The 26,624-nt window shown below is 41.3% G+C and overlaps 1 protein-coding gene across 12 annotated transcripts in view; it reads left to right on the top strand.

Annotated features, from left to right (window-relative positions):
- Nucleotides 1-26,624, top strand: part of Ptprt (protein tyrosine phosphatase receptor type T) — a 1,119,809-nt gene that overhangs the window by 1,005,907 nt on the left and 87,278 nt on the right. For 8 of the 12 annotated variants that reach the window (XM_029473981.2, XM_029473985.2, XM_029473983.2 and 5 more), the window contains one exon: nucleotides 20,155-20,345. In XM_029473981.2, the coding sequence (XP_029329841.1) occupies nucleotides 20,155-20,345 (191 nt within the window). The remainder of the gene's footprint in view (nucleotides 1-20,154; nucleotides 20,346-26,624) is intronic. The other 4 variants (XM_029473982.2, XM_085832577.1, XM_085832570.1 and 1 more) reach the window with 1 other exon arrangement.

The raw sequence follows: 26,624 nt of genomic DNA on the forward strand, positions 1-26,624 counted from the left end.
AAATTCATCACATTACACTTTTTACTTAGCAGAATCACTTCATTAGTGCCTTATTACTGGAATTGACTGTCAATTATGTGGTTAATTCATTTACTTAAGAAATGAATTTTTTTAATCTGGGCAAAGTAATTCAAAGCCCATTGTTAACTCTTTAATGATTAAAGATTGCTGTCAATGCCAATTCATGTCATCAGGAAAATTACACGTTTATTCCCCTTGAAATATCAGATGCTGGAAAAACACTATGTAAAAGTATAGAGAGTGTAGCCTAGGACCTACTATAAATTAGAAACATTCACTAAATAGACCAGGAGAACTGGCAAAGCTAAACAAAATCAGGTAGAAGCTTTGCTTGTACCCATTGGAATGAATTATTGTAATAAGAGCACACACATTTTTTTAAAGTTTATAAATTTTTGTTGTTACTGTAATTTTGGGTTCTCACAAAAACATTGTGAGATAATTTTAAGATATGTGATTGGCAGCCTATAGGATGACCCCAGTGATTCTTGCTGTATATTCTGTCCCTGTATCATCCCCTTCCTGTGAGTGAGGGCTACATCTGTGACTGGCTTCTTACTCATGGACAATGACATGATTAAATGATAAGATGTCACTTGGGTCCGACCATCAGTATTTGTGTGTCCTTGAGGAAAACCATCAGCTTCTGGTTGTGTGAGTTATGTTTGGTTACCATTGAACTATATCAAGCTGAACATTTTCACTTATGAAAGCAGAAAGGAAACATAGTCAATTTTATGAGAAACTGTAGGACACTCTGCACAAACAATTGTATTATTTCCTAGAAGTTCCCTGGTGGACTGTCCAGTCCCTTGCCACTCAAAGTGTGCTCGATAACTAGCATCCTCAGTGTCACTGAAGGGCAGCTAACCACGCATATTCTTAAGCTCCATGCCACATCTACATAACCAGAATCATTTCACACTATCTCAGAGACATAGAGTTCAGGGAACATTAGTCTAATTCAATTTATTAATCAAATCTAAGATAAACAGAGTTGAGGAAAATGAGATAATTCAGTGGCAAACTTTGGATGAAGAATCTGGTCTTGGAATTCCTAAACAGTTCTTTCTCCTCTATCAAAGTTATATTGTCTATGTAGCTATCTGTACCCACAAACGCTTCCTAAGTATCCAGGGTACAGTTTAAAATGGACAAGGAAATCTTCTACCTTGTTATAAATTTACATTTTCTCTCCCGGGCAAGGTTAGTCATTTCATTTTCTCTCTTTCTTCCCCATCAATAAAAGGCAAAGTCACCTGTCAGACGGGAGATTGTAAAACCTGTCAAATTTGAAACTTTCTAGTTTAGCTAAATATTACTCTGCACCTATTTTGCATGTCTTTGTCTTATTACAGTTTTGATGAATGAGAGAGAAAATAAGCCTGTTTTTTAGAGGAAAATATTACTTAGAAGTTTGTTGTTTCCTCCATCCTATCAGTGTGAGAGTTTGGGAAGTTAGAGATAAAACACACACACAAACACACACACACACACACGCACACACACTGCTGATCTGAGTTTTCAGTGTGTACACAGTAACTTTAGGACCAATGAGAAACTTCAGATAATGTCTAGCCTAAGCTGACATCACACTGACATGAGAGATAGATGCTGAATCTGGGTGGGACTAAACCCACTAGAAGCGTACTTTTTGGTAAATGTGGCTTGCTCACTCCTTCACACTTTCTAGGACAAAAAAAAAAGAAGAAGAAGAAGAAGAAGAAGCAGGAGCATAAGACAGTAGACAGCCCCTGCCATGTTTTCCAGCAAGTTAGAGGACAGACCTTCGGCAGAACAATATGCTGGTGCCAACTCATATGCCAGAGATAGACTGGTGCAACAGGTTTGTGGCATCTACTGTCACAGAGCTTACAGCCAGCTAAAGGAAACAGATATGAGATAGCTTCACTGTCAGTCAGTCACTCTTGCTATTCATGAAGATGACATATGTCCAAAAAGATACACTGTAACTCATGAATGTGATGTAATTGTCAGGATATAATGTAGGATCCTCATATGGAAACAGACAGCGGTGTCTTTCTTGATATCTTTATTGAGAAAAGGGGAAAAAAGTAGATAATCATCACCTAGAGTCTTCTGCTAATATTTTACTAGACTTATTTTGTCATCTATCTCCTTATCCATTAATCCATCTTGATTATATTATGCTTGTCAAAGAGAGTTTCAGACATCTGTACATTTCCCCTTTCTTCTGGTACTCAACTGTACATCACTCAGGCATCTATTTTTTTCCCTTTGAAATATTTTTTTTCTGAAAATAGATTCTTCTCTCATATAGTACATCCTGACCACAGTTTTCCCTCACTCCACACCTCCTAGCTCCCTTCTGCCTCCTCTCTTCCCCCAGATCCACTTCCACTCCATTTCCTTTTCAGAAAAGATCAGACCTCCAAGAGACAACAGCCAGACAAGACAAAACAAGATATAATAAGACAAGTGGAAACCCTCATATTGAGGCCAGATAAGGCAACCCAATAGGAGGAAAAGAGTCTTAAGAGCAAGCAAGTGAGTCAGAGATACAGTCTTTCTCACTGTCTGGAGTCTCACAAGAACACCACGCTAACAGCCACAGCATATATGCAGAGAACCTGGTGCAAACCCAGGGCATCTTTGGAATTGTGGCCATGATGTTTTCAGCCACTAGGAGGGACAGGTACCAGATAGGACCCTGGTCATGGGGAAGAGGATCCCTCTTTTCTTTCTCTGTCGTATTAACAGAGATATGATGGTCAAACATGTCCCTGTCTTCAAAGATTTTTCTAATTGAAGTAACAGCTTCACTCATTATATCATTTTTCAAGTATATCGAATTTCCTATGCAGATTGTTCAAGTTGTCAACAGTCTATCTTAGTTACTTTTCCATTATTGTGCTAAGAAACCATGACCAAAGCAACAGAAGAAAATAAATGTATTGGGCCGACAGTTGTAGAGAGTGAGTCCATAACCATCATGGCAGAGAGCATGGAGCATGTAAGCAGATATGGCACTGGAGAAGCATCTGAGAGCTTCTATCTTGATCTACAAGCATGAGGCAGAGGGACCCACACTTCCTCCAACAAGGCCACACCTCTTAATCCTTCCCAAATAGTTCCACTATTTGGAGATCAAACATTCAAATATATGAGCCCATGGGGTTAGGGTGGTTCTCAATTAAAGCACCACACAGTCCTAGCAAACACAGGATCTCTCTTGAAGAATAAGCAACTAAGGCTGTCCTGGGAGCAATGGCTTGGACCAAAGTATGTAAGGCAACATGAATCTTCCTTTGATTATTTATTTTAATGCTGGTTGTTATCCTGTCAAAAACAGCAATGACATCAGATCCCATCTGCAGTCCCTTGTGAAGCTTCAATCAGTCCTTTTATCTATGACTCATTCCCTTCCTCATATAATCTCATTCTTACTTTATACATAAATGTTTCCTAAATACCACCCCCAAGTCGTCCTTTTGTGCTTACAGAAATATCAAAACTGCACAAATTACATGTCTTCATTACTTCTGCCTGTAGTAAATTACTGACCAAGATATATTTTTTCAGATTTCCTTGCAGATTTTATTTGCACTAGCATGTTACAGACACATACTGATGTTCCATAAATTCTCAGTGATAGTCATCCTTCTGGTGTTCAAGAATCTTATACTTCTTCCTTTGACACATTCCAGTCTCCCCTGGTAAACCATACACGCTCCGAAGGCCAGTCCCTATCAGCCAACATTTTTACCATATTTTGTCATTGGTTTGTACAGCATTTTTGAATGGTATTTCATTGTCTGCTTTGGGGTATTTTTTTTTGAGGTGAAAGTTCAGCATTTTTTCAGGTCCATTATTTTCTAACATAAATGACTCTGAAAGTAAAACTGAATAGAGCACATACAAGAATGGAACAGTAGACATATCTTACTAAAAGGACTCTTGTTCCCACTGAGCTAAAACATCTTAAAAGCCCACAATTATAGCCCTTCCTCTTTGTGGTCCAACAATATGTTTGCAGACTCCCATAGGCAACCTCCAGCTTGATTCCTTACTTCCCAGTTAGAACAGTAAGTGGTTAAGACCACAGAACACCCTTCACATGGCTTCTGCCTCACTGAACACCCTTCATTTTGGCTTCAATTATATTAAGTGTATAAAACCCATGCTGCAGAACACTGGTATTAGCTCTTCTGCTATTTCCCGCTGACTTTCATGAAATTGTGACAAAAAGAGAAATCAAAGTTAAAAAAAAAAAAACATAATAGTGAAACTCATTCACCAAGTGAAATCCTCTCGGGAAGTCTATCTTTTAAAACATTTTATAAAGGCAGTTAGATCTGGTTAGAGCAGAAGTAGAAGGAAACAGGGCATACGCACGCATGCACGAGCTTGAGTGCACACACACACACACACACACACACACACACAAAGCCCTTCCCAATGCCCCAGTTCACTCTGCTCCACAAAAGAACCTCTGAAGCAGGTCTGCTTTCCCAGTACTGTGTGAGCTATTACAATGCTAAGTCTCTACACTCATATTTTGCTTATTTCTTGCAGACCAGATGGGTGAAACTTCTTACTTGGGTATCTACTCAAAACAAAACTAACAACCCCAACTGCCAATCACCCACACCAGTCAAGACCAGTAGTCTTTAATCAGAAGCATGCGGGTCACTGGGTCACTGCTGTCAAATAATGACCACAATGTCAGCTGACTATTGTGGTCCCATGAGAGCCTACATTCGAGGGCCACTGGAAGAGATGGGAACCCATCTGTGAGACCCTGACAACATGGAGTATTTCTCAGAAACACTTGCTTGTTTTCATCGTTGCTACCATCACTAGCCCTCAGCATAGACACAGGAAAGAGGCACCATTGGCCAGTGTTAAGTTGCAGGATAGACTCTTGGAACAAAACCATCTCTGCGTCTAGATTACTGTCTATCCATTTCCTGACTAAATGTTCTACTATAGTTCTGCAGGTTTAGGCTTTGGGAGAAGCTAGGGGAAGGACATAGAGAAGCCTCATATCTGATGTCATCACTATACATTGCCCATACTGTTTGGCCCTGGCCTTGTCCACAATAGTACTTATGTGTCCAGTATGGCTTCCCGTTGGCATTCCTCCTTCACCAACTAAGCATGCTCTACCACTCTAGCATTAGCTAACCAGTTTATCTGTCATTTTCTCCACAATCATGGTTTTTGTAAAAGGTTTGTTATTAGTTTACTATTCCCAAAGCTAGAAGACAGGTTTGCTTTTGTTTCAGCCTCTCTCCTGTATCCTTAATGTTTCCGTATCCCATCACCTTCAGTTTGGGGATGTTTTATATACTTTCTACTCTCAAGGACTCTATTTTTCATCTCTAGAAGTTGGCTTTGTATTTTTCAAGTCTGCCTCTCTGTCTCTGCTCTGTGTCTTGTATCGTTACATATTCATATTTCTACCTCCCCCCCACAACCCTCACTTTAATCCATCTAAATGTATTTATTTTATGGTGTCTACAATTGTTTTATTATTTTCAATTCTTGGGAGGCATGTTTCTTAGCATCATGTCTACAGCTTCTCCCTCATGGGGATAAACTTGTCATCTTCTATATTTTATTTTTCGACTGTGAGTTCATCTTTAGTGGAAGTGGTGTTGTTCCAAGGTAACTAACTAATGTGCCTTAGATTATAAAAGTGCCTCTACAGACTGCTTGCTCATTTGCCTGTAAGATCAGCAAGATTTCTAGTGGTCTTGGGGTTTATAAATTAAATTCTAGGTTTACAGTAGCTCTGTCACACAAGTAACAAGTGTTTTGGGGTGTGTGTGTGTGTGCGCGTGCGTGTGTGTACTCACACATGCCTCACACACCAGGCACACATATGCACTCCAGTATGTGATATGTACTCTAGTGTGCTTACATGTAGAAGCAAGAGGAGGTCCTCACCTGTCCTGCTCTATCACAGCCTATACCTTATTCCCTTTAGACAGGATCTCTCACTGAACCTGGTTAGCCTAGGCTGACAGCCAACAAGTGCCAGAAACCTTCCCGCTCCTCTGTTCCTCCCAGTGTTAGGATGACAGCTATAATTAACTATGTCAACTTTTTACATGGGACCTGGGATCCATTCTTGCCTTTTTGTGCTTGTGCATCAAGATTGAGCTTGTCTGAGCAACCAGACCACATATATATTGCCCCCAGAGTATCATGTGATAGAACGTCAACCCAGGGTTTTCTTCCTTCTGGTGTTTGTTTGTTTGTTTGTATTTGACACCTGCACACTTTTCATTTTATATGTTGATCTCGTTGACTTACACAAATACAAATGCAACATGTTGAGAGAAATTACATACTCTAACAGCAACAATATTAAAATATTACACATTGATTGTAATACATGAAGGATAAAAGAAGTTTACATAGTTTTTATTTCTTATTATACCTTGAGTTTACTGATAAAATTAGAAAGTTTAGTCATGAAATTTTGTAGTATTTTTTTCTATGGCTTTTTCTCAAGATTTTGAGTCACCATGACTTTCAAGCTCATATCTATATTTAACTGAGCTTTTGCTGTTTAATGTATTCATATTGGTTCTTTTTTATTTGTTTGTTTTTTGTTTTTTGTTTTTCAAGACAGGGTTTCTCCGTGTAGTCCTGGCTGCTATCCTAGAACTCACTCTGTAGACCAGGCTGGCCTCGAACTCAGAAATCCACCTGCCTCTGCCTCCCAAGTGCTGGGATTAAAGGCGTGCGCCACCACGCCCAGCTTTGTTTCTTTTATTAGATGAATTCTTTGGTTCTTTTGGGGTTATTTTTGTGTTGTTTTGTTTCAATTTTAAGTTTTGTTGTTTGTTTTTTTTCTGGAATTATATCTTTTGCTTGTTTCTCTGCAACCCTCTGGAAAAGAAACAACCAGTACAACTCTGGAAGCTCGGTGTGTCAGAGAGGCATTTCTATAACCCTGCACATGAAAAGAGAACTTATTTCAGTATGTAATCTTGGATCCATGCCTTTTTCCCTTCAAGAACTTTATGTAAATTACTTCTGGCCTTTAAGACTGGGCCAGAGAAGATGCAATAATGCTGTTTCTTTTATTTTAGAAATTGTTGGGGGTTTTAGTTGGTTTGCTTGCTTGCTTGCTTTTTCAAGCCTAAATGTTTGTCTGAGCCATTCTACATCATGACATTTTAAGACCTGGATTGGGTTTAGGTTCTGATTTTTAATTTTATGGGGAAAAACTGTACTTGGAGGTCTTGGGTTTGTTTTTTGGTTTGGGGCTGTTGGGTTTTGGGAGGTTGGTTTGGGTGTTTGTTTGTTTGCTTGCTTGCTTGCTTGCTTGCTTGTTTTTCTGCCAGGAGCTGTGTCTACATGGAGCTCTTTCTCGTGGCTCCTGTCCACTTACTCTGCTCTCTTCTTTTGTAACACAATTACCCATCACCTACATGTCTGTTTTCTTTTTCCTGAAAGTGTCTCTTTGTTTTTCTTACACACGAACACACAAGTAGATGGTAAAGACAGAGAAAAGACATAACCCATCATTCTCCTTCCCTTGCCTTTTCATGTGGAAGTTTCTTGAAATAATTCTCCCCAATTTTCTGCCTGTTCTTCATCCTCTTAAATTCTAGTGCTCTCCTTAACTTTGCATGTTGTCACATTGTCTTTTGGTTCCTCAACAATATTTTCTTTACTTCTAATAAAAGCTTTAAATTATGGTTGTAATTACACCCATCATAACAGGACCCGAACAGTGACCACACCAATAGACATGATGTTGTGGAAGCGGGTATCTCATGGGGTCCTACCCCTAAACAAAGACTACAGGTAACTAGAAATCCTGAAAGCTGGAGAAAGTCATTTTGAGGGATAAGTCCCCAATGGTCATCCCATACCAAGTGGCCACCTCTGAAATAATATTCATACAAGCAACAATAAATGAACTGAGTAGGTTGTATTTATTCATTTACATATCTATACATTTACATAACAATTAGAGAAAAAGACGCCATGAATTTGAAAAGGAGTGAGAGAGGAGGGTGCATGGAAGGAGGAAGAAGGAGAAAAGAGAAGATGAGAAAAGTTGTACTTATAATTATAAAAATTTTAAATATTTAATTTTTAAATTAGATTTTAATTATTTTGTTTTATTCTTAATCTACTCATTGTGAAGATTAATGACATTGGATGGAATTTTTCAACACATGGTGGGACACAAACTGGTCAAGGGTAACTGGTATTTTCCATTCTACCTCCGAAGAACAGCATGGCCCAGCCTCTGGTTATCATTGGTTTACATCCAGGCTTCTGTCCTTCAGCTCTTTTTTTTTTTTTTGGTTTTTCGAGACAGGGTTTTTCTGTATAGCCCTGGCTGTCCTGGAACTCACTTTGTAGACCAGGCTGGCCTCAAACTCAGAAATCCACCTGCCTCTGCCTCCCAAGTGCTGGGATTAAAGGTGTGCACCACCACTGCCCAGGTGTCCTTCAGCTCTTACAGATACAGGGAGCATATGGCTCTGGGTTTTCTTTGCCCTGGTATATCCCACTGAACATAAAGACCTCCAGTTGCAGGCATTTTGCTGTAAATGGTGGCATTCCTGTCTTTATTATTATTATTTATTATTTAAAACAATTAAAACTTATAATGTATTTTTATCATATTCTTCTTCTTCGCCAAGTCCTTGCAGATCCTCTCTCCCCCACCACCACTCATCTAACTTTAAGTTATTTCTAAAAGTAAACAAACAAAAATCCAATACAGCAACCAACAACCCCCTAAATTAAAAAAAAAAACATTAAAATACCACACACACACACACACACACATACACACAAGTATAATGAAATAAAAGAGCTCATGTGCACATGCACACATATATGCACACAAACTGTAGACCCACTAAATGTTGGTCAACTGCTTCTTCTAAGTGTGAGGCCTGCCTTCCTGGAGTAATTGATATACCTAGTGTTACTTAATGGAGAAAACCAATCTTTCCTCCCCTAGAAGGCATAAATAAATAAATTACAGTTTGGTAATTAACCTTTACCCTAGTGGCTAGAGTTGAATTCGTTGATTAAAAGAATATATAATAAAATATAATAGGGTAAAACAAAAACCATCACCTCAACATTCTACAGGAACAAGGGAAAGAAATGAGCCAAAGAAAGGGCATAGGAATCGAAGACCCACTTATATCCATACTCAGAAATCCATACAAACAGTAAGCTGGAAACCGTGATATAAGCACAGAGGACCTGATGCCAACCTGTGCAGCCCCTGTGCATGCTGCTGCCTCAGACTCTGGGTTTATATGAGCTTTGCTCATGTTGATTTAGACATCCTTATTTTCTTGGTGTCCTCCATCCTCTCTGCCTCTTACACTCTTACACTCCACTCCTCTTCCACAGTCTTTCCTGAGCTCTGAGTGGAGAGATTTGATGGAGATATCTCATTTAGGGCTGAGTGTCCTATAGTCTCTCATTCTCTGTGTAATGTTTGGCTGTGTGTTTCTAGATTTGTCCCCATCTGCTCTAGGAGGAAGCTTCTCTGAGGATGGCTGAGTAAGGTTCTCATCTACAAGCACAGCAGAATATCATTTTATCACTATATTTTTTAAGACCAGTATTATTTGGATTTACCTTAAGTTCCTGGGATGACTGGTCTAGGGTTCTTGGTCACCAGTGCAGTGTTGGGTATGGGTTCTAACTCACAGAGTAAGGCTGAAGTCCAATCAGCTATTTGGTGGTTACTCCCACAAGCTTTGGGCCACCATTGCCCCAGCCTATCTTGCAGATAGTACACCATTCTGGATAAAGGGCTTGTGGCTGGCTTGGTGTTTATGTTCCCTTTTTTAGAGCAGGCAGACCTGCCTGTACCCAATACACTGGAACATAAAGATGAAGGCTGTCTGTAGGCACTAGCTCTATCATGGTCAATGAGGTTTGTAGGTGTTATCTTCAACAATGGGGCCTTGCTGTCAATTTGTGGAGAGCAGTCTATAGTCTGGACAACCTAGTTGTTTGTTGATTCCTGTGGAACCCTTTGGGACAACAACTTAGCTAAATGTAACCCAATCCCAGTACTGGAAGCTTCATTTGGTGACAATAGATAGGCAGTTGAGACCCTGCCTCCTCCAATATTGGCAACTTCATTTAGTTTGACTCTATACATGTATATATTTTAGGAGGTGTCTACTTTTGTGTTTATAAAAAGATAAAGGAGAAAAGGAATATGTTTTGGTGGATATATGGTAAGGTGTGGGATAGGGGATGCCTACATGGGCCCATGCTGAGGCATCCCTTAGCCCCCAAGGGACCAGCCACAAAATGGTAAAATAGAGAATAGAGTTTATTCTAATAGGGCATGGGAAGGGGAGTTGAGAGGATAGTAGAGACAGAGAAAGGCAGAGGAGAGGTGGGGGGAAGGGAAGGGAAGGGAAGGGAAGGGAAGGGAAGGGAAGGGAAGGGAAGGGAAGGGAAGGGAAGGGAAGGGAAGGGAAGGGAAGGGAAGGGAAGGGAAGGAAGAAGGGAAGAGAAGGGAAGGGAAGAAGGGAAGGGAAGGGAAGAAGGGAAGGGAAGGGAAGGGAAGGGAAGGGAAGGGAAGGGAAGGGAAGGGAAGGAAGAAGGGAAGAGAAGGGAAGGGAAGGGAAGAAGGGAAGGGAAGGGAAGAAGGGAAGGGAAGGGAAGGGAAGGGAAGGGAAGGGAAGGGAAGGGAAGGGAAGGGAAGGGAAGGGAAGGGAAGGAAGAAGGGAAGAGAAGGGAAGGGAAGAAGGGAAGGGAAGGGAAGAAGGGAAGGGAAGGGAAGGGAAGGGAAGGGAAGGGAAGGGAAGGGAAGGGAAGGGAAGGGAAGGGAAGGGAAGGGAAGGGAAGGGAAGGGAAGGGAAGGGAAGGGAAGGGAAGGGAAGGAAGAAGGGAAGAGAAGGGAAGGGAAGGGAAGAAGGGAAGGGAAGGGAAGAAGGGAAGGGAAGGGAAGGGAAGGGAAGGGAAGGGAAGGGAAGGGAAGGGAAGGGAAGGGAAGGGAAGGGAAGGGAAGGGAAGGGAAGGGAAGGGAAGGGAAGGGAAGGGAAGGGAAGGGAAGGGAAGGGAAGGGAAGGGAAGGGAAGGGAAGGGAAGGGAAGGGAAGGGAAGGGAAGGGAAGGGAAGGGAAGGGAAGGGAAGGGAAGGGAAGAAGGGGAATAGAGGCAGGCCATGAGCACATGGAAAGAGAGGCAGGAAGGGGAATGGGGAGAGAAGGGGAAGGGGCAAGAGGTCAGAGCAGGATCAGGAAGAAGGCAAGAGAGAGAGGAGGGGGCAAACAGCCCCTTTTATAGTGAGTCAGGCACACCTGGCTGTTGCCAGGTATCTGTGGGGTGGAGCTTAGACAAAATACTAACATCTACTATATTAGGTTTCCATGCTTACCTTCAACCCCCCCCCTTATTTTTAGCTGACCCTCCCTATATTCCCTCACACAATCCCTTCTTCCCTCTTTTTCTCTCCAGCCACCCTTCCATCTATCTATCTATCTATCTATCTATCTATCTATCTATCTATCTATCTAGATATAGATACACACACATATATATATATGTATATATGTATATATATACATATATATTCATTCTATTTCCCTTTCTCAATGAGATCTAACTCTTCTCTCTAGTCCCTTATAATACCAGCCTGTACTGAACATGCTCAACTGAAAAAAAAACTGTCTTACTAATCTTTCCTTTCCTTTATTTCTACATATGCTCTCGAACTTGACTTTCTAAGATTTTCTAAGATTTTAGAGATGCATTTTCAAAATGTATTTTGCTTTCTATGATATAAGCTAATATGCTCTAAATAGAAGAAGCCATGTCAGATTGACTGCAATGAAAACTTAGTGAATTGTCTAACAGTAATTCAAAAATGAGTATCAAAATAGGTTCCAGATGGGTTTTCAGGACCCAAGTTCTTTCAGCTCTTCAAATAGCATCTCATCTTATATCGGTGCCACCCCAACGCTGTCTCCCAGCATGTAGACATGACTATTTTAGAAGTTTTGTCCATCAAACCCAGACATGATGGTATCTAACTGCAAAGACAGGTAGCTGGATAAGCCTTCTCAGCTATAAAAATGTTCCTAAGACTTTCCTCCAATTTCATTGACTGGGCAGGACCTACAAGGAGCATGAAGACACCCCAATTGACATAAAGAAATCAGGATATTCTCATGGATCTTGGAATAAGATCCTGAGCTATATCAGGGAGGTATAAGCATCCAAATTAACTTCGGGTCCCTACCAGTCAGAAAAGCTCTTCAGCAAAGAGTAAACACAGGCTGCTATTCTTCTAAATAGTGTGAATTTTTTATTTTAAAAAAAAAGAAAGAACATAAATTTTCTTACAGCAAGCTAACATGGTGTATTTTTCATGAGATCCTATTCTTGTCTCATCTGCACTTATATAATTTTAAAGAAAAGAGGAGTTTCTCTGGTGTTTGTCAGTAAACACGGCAAGTACGCTGCCGTTGTTTTACACTGGTGACTTTTGCGCTTCTTCTCTTGTGAGGTAAGCAGAAGTGATGGTCATTCACAGCCCCCATGCCAATGCATGAGCCTTGACCCTTGCCCCCGGCACAAGTGCCCAAGGAGCAGTACAAGCTCCCCCTCAGAGAAGAGGCATGGGTTCTCATCAGAAAGAACATCACAGGATTAGCATCTTGGACACAAGGGGGCTTTGGTCGGTCTTTGTCTCTGTCAAAGATTCCAGTGGAGAGGTTTGAGGAGGAGAGAACATCAGGGCAGGTGCTACTTCTCATGTGGTTGTTGGGGGTCTTTGATTTCTCTGACCCTGGAAAGAAAGTAGGAGAAGTTGAGATGTTTCTTTTCTGTTCTTAAGACCAGTGGTTTTTTTTTAACCTTGAGGAACAAAGACTTTTGGTATGAGAACTCAAATATGTCATGATCATTTCAGCTCTAAAAAACACATGCACACCAGGTAACATTCTACATGCTGGTTTTTTTACATGTTCAATTAGATCCATGTCTAAGTACATGAAACCAATACTTGAGTCTACCAGAACATTGAGTAATAGCAGTTCATCACCTGGGTATGAGATAGCCATGTGTAGTGAGCGACCCTCCCTGAGAGGCCACAAGTCTCATGTACCCATCCTAGAATAAGTCTCGATCTCAAAAAAAAAAAAAAATAGGGCCATAATTTTGTATAATATGGCATCAAACCACAATCCAACTGTTTCATCTTCTGATTTAACAAAAATCAAACAAAAATAACAAAAAACAAAATTGTTTTCAACTCAAGGTGGTGGGAAGTCAGAACTGCCTGAAGCTGGAAAGATTATTTTATACAAATGCAGAGATTCTAAAGAAATTTGACAAAGTTTTATCTTTGTGCATATGTTAAGTATGATAGTGCTATAATCCACAGATACTCCTCCCAAATTCTGGCACTTAGGTTGGTTGACAGACAGATTTCAGTTCTATGGTGAGTTTATCATATGGTTGTATTGCTGTTTGCTGAGAGAGGGGAAGGAAGAAAGCCATCTCCTGCTGGCCTGGTACTACCTGGAGACTTTCTACAGTGGAATCCCATTTAACCTCTGCAATGATCATCTAGATGATAATGGATTGAAGACGATGAATGTGACATGTAATCATGGTCATCACCATCAGGGATTACAAACAAAAATTTTAGGCCCTCTATAACTTATTTGAGGTCTCATAGCTGCCAAGTTGTGAATTTCCTGTTTGAAGCCAAGGTTTTCTCAAACCTTGTGCTTTGACTCTCCCACTCTATTCCCACTGTACTGGTTCTGATCACATCCCCACAGCAAGCAGGTGATCCAGCCTCCTCCTCCTTTAACACCCTGTCTCCTCTCAGACTCTGTGCTCCCAGCAAGTAGTCTAGATATTTGCTATCCAATCTCTGTGTTTTCCTGCCCTAAAGGGCACATGGATTTGAAAAGCATTTTGATAGATGTGATAAGAGACTGATAGTGGTATCAGAAATTACAGGAATTTGGTTGACTGGTTTCCACATTTTTGTCTTGACTCTGAAGACTTTTGGTGAAAATGGCTTGACTGTTTAAAGCGAACCTATAAAAGCAGAAAAGAGCTATTAGGATACTGAGAGAGTGCTCCTGTCTGAAGGACCCAAACCAGGCAGAAGCAGTGGGAAAGGAAGAGAGCAGAATGAAGTCAAGGAAAGGAGGAAGAAGCTACTCTGCTGTATTAGTCTTTGTTGTTGTTCATTGCTATAACAAAATACCTGAGGCTAGATATTTTATAAAGCAAATCAATTCATTTCGCTCACTTTTGGATGCTGAAAATCTCCTTTGCTCACTGCTGAGGGTCCCTTGGTACCCCCTAACTATATTTTAGCATAACAGAAGGTATCATGACAGACACACACTCATATGGTGAGAAAGGAAGGCAGTGAAAGGGTATAGGCCAGTTTTGCTCTCAATAACAACCCTCTCCAATATTGAAGTCACCAGGAGACTATCTTCTTTCACTATTGACACTTTGAAAACCACTGGGGAACCTCATTTAAACCATATGTAAACTGAAACCAATGCCCAGAAGACCACTTGGATTCCTTCCATTGTGTGCATTCTCATGTGCCTTTGGGACATTGTGCATAATATCACTAACACAGCTTTCATTCTTTCATTTGGTAATAAGTATTGTATTGTTCAGAGGAGCTATCACCCTTTGTGTCTTTGAGTCCTCACACTTATCTCTCCAGTGTGGAGGAGAATGGGCAGAGAAACAGAGGCTCAGAAAATCTACCACTTGGCCAAGGTCACAGAATTATGATTGGTCAAACCAGGATCCCAGCCCTGTTCTGTCAGGACCCAAACTCAGCATCTTTCAGGCTGTAGACTCTGACCATTTCTGAAATAATTCTGCAAACATTTTAACCAAGACTAAAATGAAACTCTACCTGCCCGTGATTGTATATGGTACCTTCATTCATATTGAAGCCAAGTTTCGAAAATGACTAACTGCTGTCCAATTGCAGCTAGTTACATTCAAAGTCATTGAAATTACAGATGTTTGCTTTCAGTCACATTGTCTACATTTTAAGTGTTCGGTAGCTATGGGTAGCAAGGAGCTGCCTTGCTGAATGGTGAAACGATACAAGCCTTCTGTCATTGTACAAAGTTTTATTGCAGAGTACTTGGGCTAGAGCTGTCTTACATAAGACCAATATCTCTTTATTTAGAGTTCACTCAAGCTCTAAATAATCCCTCTTTAGGATTTTATCTGGCTCTAGATAGGTCTGTGTGTACCTGCATTGTCCGACATCATAGCCATTAGTCACCAGTGTCTGCTGAGCCCTGGAAATATGACCTGTGTGACTGAAATACTCCAGAAGTGTAAGGTACACACTAGATTTCAAAGCTTTTCTATCTATAAAGAATATAACAGATAGCATTAATAATTTTACACTGAGCATATGTTGAAATATTACTTTACATGTCTTGAGTTAAAAAAATACTGTTAAAATTAATGACCGATGTTCATTTTTTTTTAAAAAAAATGTATTTACTGTTGCTACAAGAACAATTTCAATTATATCCATGGCATGTCTAGTATTTCCTCCATATAGGCTGCTGTAGATCCCTTTACCCATCTATTTGACTCCAAAACACAATTCTTTTCTCTGTCTTCCTTGAGATCTTTGCTGCCCAGTAGGTACCCATATGCCACACGTGGGTATTTCTTCTCTTTATGCCTGTGAGTGAATATGTTCCTATGTGTCTGCAAAGGTGTAAGTGTGTGGGGTAAAGATATGAATCTGCTTGTAGGAAGCCAGAGGTCGACACTGCATATCTTATTCTCTCATTTCCACTGTATCCTTTAAGACTGCATTTCTCATTGAACTTGGAGGTTGCTTCTCTGCCTCCAGCCAGCCAGCACACTCCAGCCATCTCTGGCTCCCCAGCCCAGGGATTCCAAATGTATAGCACCTTGTCTGGCTGTTTCATTTTACGTGGATTCTTGGGGGACCAAACTTGGGACCTCATGCTTGTTCAGCAAGCACGTTACTGAGTAAGCCATCTCTTGAACTCCTGCATGTGGATGCTTCCAGTGAACTTAATTGAAACTAAACAAAATTTAAAATTTAGTTCCTCTGTCACATTAGCCACAGTTCTGTTGCTCAGCAGCTACATGTAGTTAATGGCTACCATATTGCAAGGCACAGATGGAAAATGTCTCTATTGTCACAGAAAGTTTTATCAGGTGGTACCCACATAGATTGCATACAGAGATATCATGAGGCACAGAGGTGAATGATGAAGGGTACAGCTGGTTTCCATGGCATCTAACCCTGCAGCACATAGTCCTCCATCTCCTAGGTACCTGCTTAGCCTCATTAGGCTGTGTACAACTTATCTCTTCATCTGTCTTCCTGCAAGTGCTTTATCTCTACTGCAACACTCCTCACCTCACCCACCCACCACTGGGTCCTGTGTGTATGTACATGTGGCTAACTTGGTGCTTTGAATAAGACAGGTATATAGGAAGTATTTGTTAACTAATTGAAACGGCAATGTTAATCAAATGATTGGAACACAGTGGCTGAAACTACATGGAAGACTGGTAGCAGAATATAGGAGATAGGGGGCTAGAGGGAAGGACTATGCCAGGATCCTATGGAGGAAAGAAGAGGAGCTAGCAGAAAGACAGAAGAGAGGAAAACAAAGAGAAGGATAGATAACTGTTAACCCAAATCTTTTCAGTATGACCCAAAGCCTTCTTGAACCCATCTTACAAGCTCCCTACATAGTGATGAGAGGTCTTACACAGACTCAGAAAGTAGCTCTGTAAGAAGTACAGAAGAAACACCAAATATTATTTACATGATCCATAAATATGCAAGACCTATAAATGCAGAATATGAAAATTGAAGGCCTGATGAGGAGGGAAAATGAAAAATGGCCTCTCCCTGGGCCAGCTGGTTTGAGTTACATTTTATGGGCAGTGTGTGAATTCTGGCGCCCTTGTTGAATTTGCGGCAGACTCGCACATTAGTTTTAAGGCTCCCTCTCGAATAGGAACATCATAACGCTTTTTAATTGGTGCTGATAAAAAACGTAGCATTACTTGTAGTTTCCTGAGAGAAGCGAGTTGTGAAATTGGGTTTTCATTAAACCTAATGACGGAAAATTAAGCATAGTGCGTCTGGTGAAATGGGGCGTGATAAAAGGCATCACTTCTGCATTATCGAAGGTTAATAAGGGAATAGGTGAGGTAAGATCCATTGGAAAGGGGAGTCCAACTAGTTGGATTAATAAACCTTGAAAATCCCTTGGTTCCAAGTCCTCCTGGCATCATTAGTGTGTCGGCATCATCACAAATGTTGCAGCAATACAAGTGCTTACATTTCAAATGCATCTATTTTTCCATCCCACTGTTGGTTTTGCTGACACCAAGCTTACAGTCTGTCTAGCAATGTGTTTAGGGGAAAATATCCATATTGATAGCCTTTTTAGTTTGGGAACGTTTGGCGTGTCACAAAGATTTGCCAGGTGCCAACTCCCAGGAAGCCTGCCTCTGCCAGGCAGCTGGTCTCCCATACAGCCTGCACCCTGAGTGCTTTAGAAAAGATAGGGACAGGGCATATCTCTATAAAGGACACTTGGTGGTGTTTATGTGGAAAACACAGGTTCTAGGCATTGACTTGATGTCATTGTGAAGTGTGGCATCTAAAAACTCACACTCAAATCTCCCTCCATGTCCATCTCCACTCCTATCACACATCACAGGAATGATGCTCACTGGAAAGACACCTCCAGTCCATGACAGCTGCGACACCCATGGGAAAGAGTGTGAGTCTTTAAAAGGTGGGACTCTCCTGCATAACCTTCAATGGCTTCATGCTGGTCCTGAGTCCAGCCCTTCTGGATCTTCTTCTGCCACAACAATGTCGTATGCTACAGCATTGTACCATGGCTTTTGTTCATAACTGTGTGTCTGCTTTTACTTAAATGTGCCATCATCTCTCAGGCTCTGATCTTTTCGCTTCAGACAATTCTTACCTATTTTCCCTTCTAGACCCTCTCATAAGTCTAACTCACAATGGCAAGGGTATAACAGAGGAGGAACTCAACCCCAATATGTGCCAGGAATTATATACAATCAATGCTAGTAAAGATGTATCTACTTATTACCAAGCCAAGGGTGGGAAGGTAGGGAGTATTATAATTTGTGCAGTCAGAGAGATTGTTTTGTTTTGTTTTGTTTTGTTTTGTTTTAGCATCTCACTTTGGTCTTTCTTTCCTGTGTATGAACTTGTATCCTCAGTATCTTTCTATTGGATGATTGGGCTAATTCCCAGAAGCCAACTCTGTCTTATCTACTCATTGCATTAAAACAGGACATGTTGAAACCATGGGAAACACACACATACTTTATCCACTACTGAGGTCTGATCCAGTCAGTGTCTCAAGCACAGGGCACAGGCTCATCAAATCCATAACTTGTTCTCCCATGAAGATGATAGCCAGTGGAGTCAGACAGAAGGATGGAAAGTGAAGAATGTGTGTCTCTAACTTATTCATGACACAGATGAACACATGAGGGTAACCAAGACTTGCATTCTCCCAGAACTGAGGGGTTTCTCTGAACAGTATACTTTGAATACCAATGACAAGCCAAAGAGGGGTTAGGCAAGTGTGACCAATTGGTCATCCTGTGAGCCAGGCATGTCTCTCCAGTATCCTATCCTGTGAGGAACTGATTTTGATATCATCACATAGGAGCAGATTGTGTTTTCCCATAGACTCTGTTTGATGGATTATTGTGACAGGGGAGGCAAACAAGCTAAAGGGGACATGGCTTTTAAAAAGACAAGTTGCAGAAAAGTCTGGAATATACACTAAGTCTCTCAGGGAAAAAGCATAACACAGGCTTCATGGATGTCTGCATGGGAATCTCAATGTCTGAAAACATCTGGATATACCCATCATTTGCTACATCTGGAAGGCCTTATCTCTTGCATGGTACAAACAGAATGGCCCCAGGGCACAGACTGTCAGAGTATTGAGGAGGATATAAACATGCCAAGCATAGATGGTTCTGGGAAAGAGAAATGGTTTCCAAAGCGACCAAACAACCGAAGGCATCTGAGTCAGCTCATGTAGAGAGATTTTTTTATGAGGGAAAAGTCTAACTTTTTTTTAATAGGTAGGGTCTAATATAGTCAAAGCTGGCTTCAAAGTTGCTATTTAGTTTGGGGTGACTGAACTTCTCATCCTCCTGTTTCCCCATTTTGGATATCTAAATAGTAAGCACTTGCAAACCGCGTATTATATAGTGCCAGGGACCAAATTCAGGGCTTTGCGCATGCTCGGTGGACACCACCAACTGAGGGAAAACCCCATTGCTATATCAAGGGGTGTGGGATGGGACGCCCATGAGAGTGAAGAAAGAAGTTTAGAGAACTCTACAAGTTGGGATCAGAGGTATACCAGGGTCAGTGGTAGTAAGAGAGTATATAGATGGTAGAAAGAAGGTGGACTCGGGTACAGAGCCCATTGCTACAGAGGGGCTGGAGGATTAGAGGGCCTGCTACCTACTGGGTGCCCAAGACTAGCTGTACTTCTCTCCAGTGTACAATGCGAAGGAAACAAACTAAGAGAGAAATCAGATCATAGACACACAATCCCAGAAGCAGTCAGGTGGATCTTCTGGCCAGGCGCCTGAGACTCCCCTCACCCACAGACAAGCAGCTAAGACTATCTATATCCATGCCTGCAGTTTCCCAAACAAGAAGGTTCTCCCAGGACTTAGCCTGGCTTCTTACTGGTTCTGAGATTAGCTGGTATTGGCCAAGGCATTTAAGAAGCCTAGAGAAGGGCTAAGGATAGGACGAGCAAGGGGTAGTCACTAAACTGTCACTTTGTCTTCAAGCAATCAATGAGCCCTTGAAGCTGAAATGAACCAAGAACCCTTGCAAGCTCTGGTTTGTAATTCCACCATTCAAACCTGGGCACAAGGCCAAGTCAGAGAAGCAGCATCTTTTGTCTTTCTATACTTTTCTGACCAGTGGAGTGCACAGCTCCCTCTGCCCTCCTGGAGCCTCACTGGGACTGGGGGGTGAGGTACAAAGTACAAAACTCCTGAAATGATAGTTTCTCCTGCTTCTTTTCCTTTGAAGCAGATGGCAGCCGTGGGGAGCTGTCTCAGCCTACCCTCACCATTCAGACTCACCCCTACCGGACTTGTGACCCTGTAGAGATGAGCTATCCCCGGGACCAGTTCCAGCCTGCCATCCGGGTGGCGGACCTGCTTCAACACATCACCCAGATGAAGAGAGGCCAGGGCTACGGGTTCAAGGAGGAATACGAGGTAAGAGCTTAGCATGTGGGAGGATTCCCCAATCGTTCCTAGGTACTTTTGGAGAACTGAAGTCCTGCCTTTGACCATGAGCAACAACAAGGCTTGAGAGCATGGTGGAAATGCCCCACCAGGCCCACTTAAACAGAACTTACATTTTAACTAGGACCTAGACATTCAATTTCAAAATTATCATTGTATAGACACTGATGTGCATGGATGCAGATCTGTATATGGAGCAAATACCTCAGGACAAGGTGTGTTGTTTATAAAGACATGCACAGTGTTATTGTAATTGGATGAGCCCTTAGTCATTAGAATTTGCCTTGAAGTTTCAAATAGCATCAAGAAAACTATGTACTTTATCAGAAAGGTACATATATGGCCAAAGCCTAAACTACCTAGTCTGTGAGTTTGAAATCTAAAATTCAAGAAGAGAAATATAGATGCAATTGACCATTTTGGTACATTTCTTTTAGAACTTACATTTTTAACTAGGACGTAGACATTAAATTTAATAATTATCATGCTCCAAACCCCTAAATTTTAGTCAAACCTTTCTTTACTATGAAGATAGCCCTCTTCCCACATGTTGTAGAAAAGCCAGCATGTCTCCCTGCCAATAGTCTCTGGCATGCCTGCTGCTTCCTGCTCACTTCTTGCCTGGTGTTCATGCTTCTGTGTGCTCTCACTGTGCTCCACCAAGGCCATTCAATGCAAGTAACTGCTATGCCCTCTCTCTATACACCCTCATTCCTCCATTCCTCATGTGTTGGTCATCCCTTTCCCCCTACAACCCCTAACTCCCTGTATCTCTAGTACAAAAGATATGAATACATGTTGTAGTTATTTCAGGAGTTTAGTGTATCCTTTGCGGGGATGGGGGCTGGGGGTGGGGGAGAGGAGAGCAGTGACAGACAACCACAGCAAAATATGAGAAGCACCAGAGTCCAACATTATTATGGTATAGATTCCTCACCATGCAGGCCCTTTAAGGTCTAATAACTATCTTCTCTATCCAGTCTTCTTTAGCATCTTTAAGCACCACCCGCCGTGTGACTCCGCATTTTCTTTGCTTTATTATAAGAAACAACTTCTCTTCCTACTGTCTTTGTCTGACTCCTTTTGTTTCAAATCTTACCTGCTAGATTTCACCTTTACAGAAGAAAAGAACAAAGGAAAAAATCCATTAAGATGTTTTCCTTGAGCAAAGAGCAGCTCACTTCCTCCTCCCTAACCTACCCCCTGAAGTGGCAGTTCTCTCAGTGACAGTGGAGTCCAGCCACAGCAACTTACTTTTCCTTTCTCTCTCCCTCTCTCCTTTCCCCAAACACCTCTTCAGCATTTTCTATGTGCCCTGTACTAAATGGTACCCACTGAGTTTCCCTTCTTCATTCCCTGCCTCCTTCCTCCCTTTTTTATCTTTCTTCTTCTTCTTTCTATCACTTGTAGTAATGACCCAGATACATTTTGCTCAGTTCCACTGTATGCAGTGAAGGCTCCTTAGCTCATACCACCTAAGACTAAGTTTATCCCTCGGAGTATTTCCCTAGACAGGCTTACTGAGTACTATTGCTGATGTCATGGGAGAACATGAAATCATGCTAAACTTGTGGTCCAGATATCTGGGTTTCAGTTGCAGTAAGCTGTGTGATCTTGGAAAATCACTTTGCTATCTCAGTTTTCAAATTTTTTATTAGTTGACACATGTGCCTAAGTGGCTCCTAAGACCTGTATGCTCTTAAAACTTTGTGGGAGTATAAAGTAGTGGAGGGGACCATGTTTGACATACTTTGAGAGGAAAAAAAAAATTCATACCAGAGGATGTAATTACCAGCTCAGGAGAACCAGCAGTTAATTTCAAATACAGTCTCAGTCAAATACCATTTTTTGTGTGTGAATTCAGTCTATTACATGCACCTCTGAGACTCAAAAACCCATTGCTTCTTTTTAAAAGTATCAGAATAAATATCGATAAAGGAAAATGGATTGGTTCACAGATTTTGTAAACCAAGATGAAAAGGACTCTTGGTTGAGGCCTTTCCCAAAGTGTTGTTACCCTTTAAAAGAGAAGATGAAGCCAACGCCAGGAGGTATGCCTATGTTCATTTAAGTTGCCGGAATAGTGTGTTCTTATATGTCTTCCCAAGAGGCAAGCTCCTCCTGCGGTTGGAGGAGCCAGCCAAGGCTGATTTGGCCTTTCCCTCCCCACCTCCACCTCCCTACCCCTGCGATTCATTGGGACCCATCATTTCAAGAGTCTAATAGCAAAAGGGACAGTACAAATCTTTCCTCCAAACATCTCCTCCCCTTCCAGGATAGTTATAAGACGCCCAGTTCTGGAGAAATATTGGAACAAGAGTTACAGGTAATGCTCTCAGCACATCTGAGTCTTATTTCTTAAAAGTAAGAATGGTCCTGAGCGTGGTATGTACACTGATGCGCGTGGATGCCGATCTGTATATGGAGCAAATACCTCAGGACAAGGTGTGTTGTTTATAAAGGCATGTCCAGTGTTACTGTGGTTGGATGGGCCCTTAGTTATCGTAATTTGTCTTGAAGTTTCAAATCACATCATTAAAACTATGTACTTTATCAGAAAGGTGCATATATGGCCAAAGCCTAAACTCCTAGACTATGAGCTTTAATTCTAAAATTTAAGAAGAGAAATACAGATACAATTGACCATTCTGGTACATTTCTTACCAGCATATTTCTTCTAAAGCATCCATCCCTATATGCTAGTTATTACTTGGTTGGTTGGTTGGTTTGCTTTGCTTTGCTTTGCTTTTACATTTTTCTTTATATATGTCAGCATCTCCCAAAGCTTCTAGCATGGAAAGAAACTTATTTTATATCAAAGAATACATGTTATTCCATCATTTGGGCCTCAACCATAAATCTCTCTAAGGAGGCCAGCCTCACCCTCAGTTAATTCAAATTGTATTAATAGGCTAGCTAGTGTGTCTTGTGTCTGGTTAATAGCATTGTATGATTAATCAGGAGCTAATTAGAAGACATTGTTAATTGAAATATCCTACTTTGTAGGGTGTGCTAGTCCAGTTTGTTAGAAAGTGACTGTGGTTTTCTTTTATCATAAGGGCTCTTATGATTACTAGAATCTTCATCTTGAACATGAATTACAGATCTGCTTCAAGACTCAGTGTAGACATAAAACCCCGAGTCTCCAGCTCTGCTGTCACACAGCTGCTGTGTGATGTCCTTGCCTGTCACAATCCCATTCTTCTCTGCTTTTATTTTTTTCATACCAATGTGTGGATTTGACAAGCTGACATCTAAGAGACAGTCAGCTCTAGCAAGTTGTGCCTTCTAAAACCAGCGCAGCTGCAGTCACTCCCAGATTCATTCAGTAAATATTTATTGAGTGTTTACTATTACCCAGGAGAACTCTAGGCATTTGGGATATAATAGTGAGTGAAACAAACCCACACCCTCATGAAGACTGTATTCTAGCAAGGGAAATAGAAAATAAGCACAGGCTTAAAAAACAAATAAATCGTCATTTGCTATGTTACAAACTACCTCAAATATGAGCAACAGAAAACAATTGATTTATTGCAATAATTGGCTCCATGGTTTGGGATTTGAACAATGAACAAGAGGTACAGTGATCTCTTCTCTGAAATGCAAGGCTCCAGGGCTAGGGGCTGAAATAATCTACAACGTCTTTATTCTGGGGTCTAATAATAGAATGTAGACATCATCTAAGGTCTCATTGGCAGCTTTCCACTAGAATCCCTGTAAGCAACCTCCTGAGTAGCCTGGGATTCCTGGCAGAATGGTAACTTCCAAAGCAGTTGGACTTCTTCTATGGTGCCTCAGAGCTTCAAAGACAAACTTCCTACCTAACAAGGTAAAAATTGCATAACATTGGTGGCCTAGACTTTGATATCATGTTGCATTGGATTACGAGCAAAGGAAAAGCTACCCTCCTTCTAGTGTGGATGGTAACTAGACTCCCCTTCTTCATAGAAAAACCACTTGCCAGCTCTAGAAGAGCACATAAGATTGTAGATAACATGATTTCAGGGCAATGTGGTCTTCTAGAAAAAGAGAAAGTGAGACAAGGGCAGGAATAGAATAATCCAGGCTGAGACATGCAGGCAGGTCCAATATCAATTAAAGTAAAAGGATAGTCAGTCCTTAGGAAGGATAGATAAGGAAGGAGAGATTTCCATAGAAAAATGGTAATATTCTGGCATGTGCAAACAGGAGTAAAGAAAGCTGATCAATGTATAGTGAACCTGTGCTAAGAATGAAATAATCAGATTGGATAAGTAAAGAGAGACGTGGTGCTTTTGTACCTCTCAGGCCAGTATAAAGAGTTTGGCTTTTTCTCTGAATAAGCTAGAAACTTATTACAGAGCTTTAAGAGTTACAAATGCCAATAGTCTGATTTTGTGTTTAAAAACTCATTCTAGCTACTGTGTTGAGAATGGAACCTGGGTAGGCAAGGTAAGGCCAGTGATGTGATAACCCAGGTGGGACAATGGTGACTCTGGCCAGCACCATCAGAGGCGTCCATAAGAAGTGGTTGGGTTCTGAATATGTCATAAAGATAGAGTCAACAAGATGTCTTGCTTGATACACAGTGTCCGTGTAAAGGAAAGGAATCAAGACTGACTCTGAAGCACTTAAATGAACCACCAGAAAGATGGAATTACCACCAATGGTAGTGAGAAGGTACAGAGAAGTCCAGACTGAAGCAAATGGAAGTTCATTTGAGCTCAGTTTGCAGCATCCAAAAAAAGCAGTGGCCATATGGATTTTATCTTGAGAAAGAAGCCCAGGCTCTAGAGAAAACATTGGTAATCGCAAAGTCACAATTCCAGATGAGGTCCTCAGATGTGTCAACAGAGACAAGGACCTTGGACTCAGCCTTTTAACAGTCCCACTTTAGAAAGATATAGAATACTTTCCATAGGCTATTCACTGGGCACGGTATGGGGACGGAGGAGAGCAGTAACCATGACCCCATCTGTCGAACCTGAGCTTATGATAAAGAGAGGCTTATGGACTAATAATTTTAATTGTAAAATGCATTATGTGGACAAAAATGCTACAATAAAAGAAAACCCAGAATAGGTTAATCAGAGTGATCCAAAACTCCTTTTGTAGCTAATATTATGAGAATCAAACTAAGAACCTATTGGCTAGACTAATTGGGTTTCCTTCCAATGGAGTCTCTATAGCTCCCTTCCCCATTGTTATATCACAGGATCTAGTTGATTAACCATAGTTCAAAGAGCTCAAGAAGGACTAAGGCAAATTAACGTCACCTGCCATGCATATCCAGTTTTCAGCTGAGATTTTTAATCTTGGCTTCAGGTTAGAATTACCTGGGAAAAAATTTCAAAGCACTAGTGCACTGGCCATATTTCAGACCAATTAAAACAAAATGTACTATGGTGGGACCAGAGATCAGTGTTCAACAAGCTTTCTAGCTGATTAAAATATACTTCAAATATTACTAGTCACTAGCTTCAGGAAAGCCTTGAAGTTTCCAGCGTGGGTCATATCTGTGTCCGCAGATCATCACTATGCCTGTTTTATTGTCTGGCCCTCAAATCTGCCTGTGATAGAACACAGCCACTTTCAATCAAAGGCTGTGACACAGTCATGAACCACAGAGCCTCTTCTTCTTCCCCATTCTCCTAACCCTCGCCAAGATGACCCCACTTTTTCCCAGTAAAAACAAACAAAATGTTCCACAGTACACCAGAAAATGTGCACAGACGTTAGCTAGAGAGCAGGGTTGTCTCTGTGCCCTGTAACCAGATGAACAGAAGGGCAGCAGATTTGGGGAAGATGAGGGAGAACAGGAAGAGGTGACTTTGTGATACAAAGAAGGGAAGCATGTTAATCCCCGTCCAACCCAGACAGCCTGTCACTGTAATGAATGGAATGAGCCCAGTAGGGCAACCAGAAGGTGTCTGCTTATCACAGCTCCATTAAGACTATTTAAGGAAACAAGGAACAGATGTGTGGAATATGATGTCGTCTAATAAAGAGCAAACATGTGTTCATTTCCCAGCTCTGGCTGGATGCACCATGTGCACAGTTTTTGAGAGGAGAGGCCATCTTGCTTAGTCATCTGTGGGTGATGTCAGACGGGCAGCCTCCTAATGGAGCATAACCGTAGCCGTGGAAGCTTCCTGAGGAGGGAAGGAGTGTACCCCAGACTGGTAACAGATTAACAGGACATCTTGTTCCTGGGGGGACCTTGATCCAGTTCCTTGATTTATAGATGAGCGAGGTTCTGGGGACAAG

Source organism: Mus caroli, unplaced genomic scaffold (assembly GCF_978045245.1).
Source record: "Mus caroli unplaced genomic scaffold, Mus_caroli_1 scaffold_2, whole genome shotgun sequence".
NCBI classification, from domain to species: domain Eukaryota; kingdom Metazoa; phylum Chordata; class Mammalia; order Rodentia; family Muridae; genus Mus; species Mus caroli.